Here is an 8,105-nt window from a genome sequence, read left to right as displayed (position 1 = left end):
CTTTCCCCGACCCCCCACCATCTCACTCTAGCACTCCCTTTTTCGGCAACCAGAATGCATGACGTCATTTGGGAACAGCTTTCACATGCAGTGGTATAACGGTGTGCGTGCGTGTGTGCGTGTGAGTGTGATGAGAAGCCGTCTGTGCCCACCAATCCTATTAAGAGATGTATCTCGTGCAGTCAGTCATTGGCTGAGATCTCGAACTGTGATTTCTCCTGTCACGATTTTCGGTGTTCGTCTCACAATCGCGGACAAGGGGCTGACACCGCGCATTGCAGACCGTCCACGCTGGAATACGCACTCCAGGAGTGGAACTAAAGAAGAAAAAGGCATTTTGTTTGTCAATTTTTATTGTCGGGTAAAGACGGCGGAGGAATAAAGCAGGATTTTAACAGCGGGGTGTTGGAGCTGCAGCAGCCGTGTTTCAGGTCTCTTTGAGCGGGCTAACAGCTGTAACCATGCCAGTGTTCCACACGAAGACCATCGAGGGCATCCTTGAGCCGGTGGCCCAGCAGATCTCCCACCTGGTCATCATGCACGAGGACGGGGAGGTGGACGGGAAGGCCATCCCGGATTTGACCGGCCCGGTGGCCGCGGTACAAGCAGCGGTCAGTAACCTTGTCAGGGTAAGTGCGTCTCCCTCTCTCTCCCCTCACAACTCAGTTTGGTGTAGTGATTTTGTAATGTACTGGATGGTAAATGAACCGAGAGGAGTTTGTGTTGCAGAATGAAACGGGAGTGTTGTTATTGTTTGTTGTAGTGGTAAACACTTTGTTACAGGGACAATCTCGACAGGCACTGCTGTCACTGTGGACTGGTCAAATGGGGTTAGGGCAGTATCCATTCATGTTGAATAAACCTTCATCTGTAGCAGAAAGAAGGCAGTGTAAAACAGTGTAATAGTATTGTCATAAATGCCATGTCATACAGTAGTGTACATTGGAAGAATCTTATCTCTGGAAAACTGAGCGAGCAACAGAATAGCCTAACCTTTCAGCACATGTGAATGTACACTCTGGTGTGGTGTGTGTGCGGGAATGTGCATGTGCACGTGTGTGTCTCCCCTCTTGGAGTGAGTCTATTAGACTTGAGGATTCTGCTGGTTTCTTTCACAGGAAACAGCATTAAGAATGCTCCCTCTTTCTTTCTCTCTCTCTCTGTCACTCATTCGCTCTCTCTCTCTCACTATTTCCTTCCCCCTCACTCTCGCTCCTCTGTAATAAACAGAGTCATGTCTCGTTGTTTTCAATGAGACAGCAAGTGGTGTAGTGTTGCCTGGAGAAGTGCATATATTCTAATTTTGCTAAATGATTCCCCAAACGGCCCTCCAAAGGAAAAATGCTCTGTGAAAAATTAATGAGAAATCGTGTCATACACTCTGAATTACCAAAAATAAAAAATTCCACATTGGTAATTCACAGTCACGTCAACCCATGTTGTACTGTGCAAGTAGGCTAATTGAAGGTATATTATTGAAACAGATAAATGAGGCTGTGAACTGAGTCGGAAATACTTTGTGTTTCAGATTTGTTCATTTTGTTCACAAAGTTTGTTCATTTTGCTCTCAAAGTCAGACTTTTTATTAGAAAACAACAAATTGGATGTTGTAAGTCATAACTTGCTTAAACCACATCAGGAGATCAATTTTGAGGTCTTGTGTAGTTACCCTTTAATTCAAGTGTGCAAACACCTAGCTCTGTTTTTATGGTGGTGTTTCTGTAGCACATGAGAGGGAGTTTGCAAAACAAATAGCCACTGGATTGATGCAAATAATCATATCATTCTGCCTGGTAGTCATAGGCTACTCTGTGTCGAGTTTACATGTAATTTAGAAGGCTTTGGGAAAGCCTCTCCATCTACCAGATATGGTTAGGCCTATCATTAGCATCACTATACTTTACCTGTTCCTTAATTGTTTGAAATCTGAACCTTTTCTACATATGAGGCATGTCTTACCTTGCTTCAATGTAGCCTATAGCCAAAATCCCACCATGGAAATGTAAAGGCAATTATTTTATAAGCACTTATGCACTTATGCATTCTCCTGCTCTATTGGTTTTCTTACAACTTTGGTTCATTGTGTAGCACCCAAAAGCATTATCCTAGTCATATTAGCAACCCATGATAGTTATTGCATATTTAGATCTTCCCTCTTTCTAAATTTCAAACAGATATTTCCATCCCTGTCCATAAATCCTCTTGCATGTGCAGTGTGCATTTTAGAACATTGTTTTCCCTCAAATTGCATTTGGAAACATTTGTGCATACACCTACTGCTATGTGCACATTTCTGCACCTAAAATGTGAAGAAATAATAGTTTATAAAAATAAATAAAGTGAGTCGCACGCTCTCTCCCATTAATTAATGTATTTTATAGCTTACAGTTTATTCGCCATTTGTCAGCACCTCTACACAAAATAATTTTCTCTGCGTTTGCGCCAGCTCATGTTTTTTTTAAGAAGTAATAGTTTACAACATTTTAAGCTAAACATTCTGATCTGTTCCATCAGCCTTATTAATTGGTATGGCTTTTACCTCCACTACACTACTTTGATACACACCATGGGGATTAAGTAGTGAATATATGCAATACACACTGAAAAATAAATGGGCTTACGTCATATAAGTGTACCCTCCACTACACCACTGGACAGCAAACACAGAGACTGGCAGAGAGCAGGCTGGGATAGTGTAACGAAGACGCTGAGGGTCGAGAAGCAGGTGCAGGTGGTACGTTTAACAAAGCAACAAACATGGAACAAGACAACATAGCAGTGGCGTCTACACAAACAATACTGACAGGGGAAAGAAGCTAAGGGAATTCCAGATATAGGGGAGGTAATAAATGAGGTAATAGAGTCCAGGTGTTCCTCATGATGAAGTGCAGGTGCGCGTAATGATTGGTGCCAGGTGTGTGTAATGATGGATGTCAGGACCGCTGGACACTGGCAACGTCGAACACCGGATGGGAGGAGCTGTAGATGTGACAGACACATTCTTTTTTTTAAAACATCGAAACAAAAATGGTAGTTTATATATTTACTTTCTTTTACATTTGTCACATCCCTACATTACACTGACACTCGTCATAATCTACCTGTCTGGAGTCAACAATTGTTTTATTTTTTTTAATTCACCTTTATTTAACCAGGTGAGCTAGTTGAGAACAAGTTCTCATTTGTAACTGCGATAAAGCAAAGCACTTGATAAAGCAAAGCAGTGTGACACAGACAACAACACAGAGTTACACATGGAGTAATCAATAAACAAGCCAATAACACAATAAACAAGTCAATGACACAGTAGAAAAAAGAAAGTCTATATACAGTGTGTGCAAAAGGCATGAGGAGGTAGGCAATAAATAGGCCATAGGAGCGAATATTTACAATTTAGCAGATTAACGCTGGAGTGATAAATGAGCAGATGATGATGTGCAAGTAGAGATACTGGTGTGCAAAAGAGCAGAAAAGTAAATAAGACAGTATGGGGATGAGGTAGGTAGATTGGGTGGGCTATTTACAGATGGACTATGTACAGCTGCAGCAATCGGTTAGCTGCTCAGATAGTTGTTTAAATTTGGTGAGGGAAATAAGAGTCTCCAACTTCAGCAATTTTTGCAATTCGTTCCAGTAACTGAAAACTGGAAGGAAAGGCGGCCAAATGGGGTGTTGGCTTTGGGGATGATTGCTGGAACATGTGCTACGGGTGGGTGTTGTTATCGTGACCAGTGAACTGAGATAAGGCGGAGCTTTACTTAGCATAGACATAGAGTACCTGGAGCCAGTGGGTCTGGCGACGAATACGTAGCAAGTGCCAGCCGACTAGAGCATACAGGTCGCAGTGGTGGGTGGTATAAGGTGATTTGGTAACAAAACGCATGGCACTGTGATAGACTGCATCCAGTTTGATGAGTAGAGTGTTGGCAGCTATTTTGTAGATGACATCGCCAAAGTCGAGGTTCGGTTGGATAGTCAGTTTTACTTGGGTAAATTTGGTGTGAGTGAAGGATGCTTTGTTGCGAAATAGAAAGTTGATTCTAGATTTGATTTTGGATTGGAGATGTTTAATAATAGTCTGGAAGGAGAGTTTACAGTCCAGCCAGACACCTAAGTATTTATAGTTGTCCACATATTCTAGGTCGGAACCCTCCAGGGTGGTGATGCTAGTCGGGCGGGCAGCGAACGGTTGAAAAGCATGCTTTTGGTTTTACTTGCGTTTAATTAAGAGCAGTTGGAGGCCACGGAAGGAGTGTTGTATGGCATTGAAGCTCATTTGGAGGTTAGTTAGCACAGTGTCCAAGGAAGGGCCAGAAGTATACAGGATGGTGTTGTCTGCGTAGAGGTGGATCAGGGAATTGCCCGCAGCAAGAGCGACATCATTGATATATACAGAGAAAAGAGTCGGCCCGAGAATTGAACCATGTGGTACCCCCACAGAGACTGCCAGAGGTCCAGACAACATGCCCTCCGATTTGACACACTGAATTCTGTCTGCAAAGTAGTTGGTGAACCAGGCGAGGCAGTCATTAGAAAATCCAAGGCTATTGAGTCTGCCGATAAGAATACGGTGATTGACAGAGTCGAAAGCCTTGGCCAGGTCGATGAAGACGGCTGCACAGTAATGTCTTTTATCGATGGCGGTTATATTTCTTGGGACCTTGAGCGTGGCTGAGGTGCACCCGTGACCGGCTCGGAAGCCGGATTGCACAGCGGAGAAGTACGGTGGGATTCGAAATGGTCAGTGATCTGTTTATTAACTTGGCTTTCAAAGACTTTAGATAGGCAGAAGAGGGGGATGACTGCGGCAGCTTTCCAATCTTTAGGGATCTCAGACGATACGAAAGAGAGAAAGAGAGGTTGAACAGGCTGGTAATAGGGGTTGCAACAATGGCGGCGGATAGTTTTAGAAAGAGGGGATCCAGATTGTCTAGCCCAGCTGATTTGTACGGGTCCAGGTTTTGCAGCTCTTTCAGAACATCTGCTGTCTGGATTTGGGTGAAGGAGAAGCTGGGGAGGCTTGGGCGAGTAGCTGTGGGAGGCGGAGCTGTTGGCTGGGGTTGGAGTAGCTTTCCAGGATACCCGGGCCAAGTCGATTAGAAAGGCCTGCTCGCAGAAGTGTTTTAGGGAGCGTTTGACAGTGATGAGGGGTGGTCGTTTGACCGCGGGCCCATAGCGGACACAGGCAATGAGGCAGTGATCGCTGAGATCCTGATTGAAAACAGCAGAGGTGTATTTGGAGGGCAAGTTGGTCAGGATAATGTCTATGAGGGTGTCCATGTTTACGGAGTTAGGTTTGTACCTGGTGGATTCCTTGATGATTTGTGTGAGATTGAGTGCATCTATCTTAGATTGTAGGACTGCCGGGGTGTTAAAAGCATATCCCAGTTTAGGTCACCTAACAGAACAACTCTGAAGCTAGATGGAGGGCGATCAATTCACAAATGGTGTCCAGGGCACAGCTGGGAGTGGAGTGCGGTCGATAGCAGGCGGTAACAGTGAGAGAGTTTTTTCTGGAGAGGTTAATTTTTTAAATTAGAAGTTCAAACTGTTGGGTATTGTGAGAGGACCAAGTAATTGGGCGTCACTCTAAAGCGGGAAGGTGGAATAAACGAGACAGGAGTAGGTTTTCTTGATTCAACACAGTTCTCTATTGAGGGCATTTGGTCAACACAAACACTCCAACATCTTCCAAGGAAAAACATACATCTTCTTCTCCAGATGAAACAGGAACACAATAGGCTTATCTTTAAACTACAACAAAAAGTCACGGGATTGTCACCGTCTTAGTGGTTCTTCCTGGATAGCTCCTCTCTCTCGGTGGCCATCTTCCAGAGATAGTTTTCCCCCCTCCTCTCTGCTGATTCCATTCTCTCTCTTATAGGGGAAGGAGAGTATGTCATTAATACCGTCAGCTGTGCTTAATTGCCTCTGGTTACCTTGTCTCCCATGCCTTGTTGGGCTACTATCCATGAGCCCAGCCTGCCCTCTGGTGGTCCTTCCACAGTATAGACCTGGAAAGTTTGACAGAACTTTGCAGGCTATCTCTGCAGTAGATTACAACTCCTCCTCCTTTAGCAGTTCTATCTTGGAGGAAAATGTTGTAGCTGGGTATGGAAATCTCAGAATTGTTGGTGGCCTTCCTAAGCCAGGATTCAGACACGGCAAGGACATCAGGGTTGGCGGAGTGTGCTAAAGCAGTCAGTAAAACAAACTTAGGGAGGAGGCTTCTGATGCTGACATGTATGAATCACAGAAGACGAAAAATGAGAGTGCCTGGGGACACGCGGGGCCTGGGTTTACCTCCACATCACCCGAGGAACAGAGAGGGAGTAGGATGAGGGTACGGCTAAAGGCTATCAAAACTGGTCGCCTAGAGCTTTGGGGACAAAGAATAAAAGGAGCAGATTTCTGGGCGTGGTAGAATAGATTCAGGGCATAATGTGTAGACAGGGGTATGGTTGGGTGCAGGTACAGCGGAGGTAAGCTCATGCACGGAGTGATAAGAGAGGTTGTATCTCTGGATAAGCTGGTTAAAATGGGTGAGGTCACCGCATGTGTGGGAGGTGGGACAAAGGAGGTATCAGAGGTATAATGAGTGGAACTAGGGACTCCATTGTAAACTAAAACAATGATAACTAACCTAAACAACAGTATATAAGGCATATTGACATATGAGAGACATACAGCAAGGCATAAAGTAATCACAGGTGTTGATTTGGAGAGCTGGCGAAGACAACAACGAGTGAGACAACAACAGCTAATTAGCTAAAACAACAACAGGTAAAATGGCGATGAATGGGCAGAGAGGGTCGGTTAACTACACACAGAGCCTGAGTTCGCGGCTGGGGCCGATAGATGAACAAAATAAAATAAACAGAATAGAGTACCGTGATTAATGAACAGTCCAGCGGGCATCAGCTATGTAGTCAAGTGATCATAGGGTCCAGGGGGCAGGAATAGATGGAACAGGGAAGCTGCGGAGGAGTCACTACTATGCATGTGGGCGACACAGCGTTTAAAGTTAGCCGTGGGGCTTGTAGACGCGTCTGCTCCTACGTCCGACGGAGGCCGGTTGAAAGGCACAGCGGATGGAGTATTCGTCGGCAGACCTGTCTTGGTGGTGTGGAGGGGCGCCGTGTCGACTAAGGATCCAAGCCAGATGGCGAAAGAGATATTATAGTTGTTGTAATTTACTTTTCTATATGGGAGATGTGCCTGATTCACGGCTAACCGGGGCAGGGGCGTTAGCCACACGGTAGCAGCGGTGATCCAGTGCCAAGGTCTAGAGCTTGCGGCAAGGATCCGGTGGAGTAGTGTGTTATAACAGTGTCTGGGTGGAGTCCGGGTGAACAACTGAGTAGGCCGGGAGGTGGGCCTCAGGGTACTTCGGTACTGGGTAATTTAGTCGGTGCTAGCTAGCTGTGAAGATCAGGAGAATTACGGCAGGAATACGGCGTTGTAGAGGAGAGACAGTCCTTTACTGGTAGGCTGGCGAGTATTATCCAAGCTAAAAAAGGGCTGGTACCTGTGCAGAAGGTAAAGGCAGTGGCTAACAATGACTAAATATCTTGTAGCTAATTAGCTGGTTAGCTTCTGATGGCGAGGTGGTTCTTTCTATAAGGTCTAGAAATTAAAAATAATAGCGGTTCCGTATCACATTGGGTGAGGCATGTTACCGGAAGGTATAATTGAACTAAAATGGAGAAGAGATTGAAAATAAAATTGAAATATATACAAAAAAATACAAAAGTACACAAGAGGACAAAGAAAACACATCTGCACTGCTACAACATCTTGGAAGAATGAAGAGTGGGACTTCCACAACTCCATTGCAGATACAATCCCCTCCTCCTCCAGTCCCGTGTCACATTTGTGCTGGTCCAAATATGCAATCTCTGGCCTGTCTCTGCGAGTTGGTACCATGCAGTGGTTTCTAGAGGATCAGTTCACTTGCTGGAGTGTCCTTCTGCCTGTAAACATGTGCATTATGGCATGTTACTGTGGAATGATCAGTACATTGATTACACTGATTCTAGGTTAGCTAGAGAGTGTTCAGTCCTAACTGAACTGTTACTACTGTGGAAAGCAGGGATTTCTGTCAG

The 8,105-nt window shown here is 44.9% G+C and overlaps 1 protein-coding gene across 5 annotated transcripts in view; it reads left to right on the top strand.

Moving 5' to 3' along the window:
* The first annotated feature begins 231 nt into the window (after positions 1 to 231).
* Positions 232 to 8,105, top strand: part of LOC118370373 (vinculin) — a 76,056-nt gene continuing 68,182 nt past the window's right edge. For all 5 annotated transcript variants that reach the window (XM_052478457.1, XM_035755334.2, XM_035755331.2 and 2 more), the window contains exon 1: positions 232 to 629. In XM_052478457.1, coding sequence (XP_052334417.1) covers positions 462 to 629 — 168 coding nt within the window. In that variant the 5' untranslated portion in view covers positions 232 to 461. The remainder of the gene's footprint in view (positions 630 to 8,105) is intronic.

Source organism: Oncorhynchus keta, chromosome 2 (genome assembly GCF_023373465.1).
Source record: "Oncorhynchus keta strain PuntledgeMale-10-30-2019 chromosome 2, Oket_V2, whole genome shotgun sequence".
Lineage (NCBI taxonomy): Eukaryota > Metazoa > Chordata > Actinopteri > Salmoniformes > Salmonidae > Oncorhynchus > Oncorhynchus keta.
This window is presented reverse-complemented; position numbering and strand designations above follow the sequence as displayed.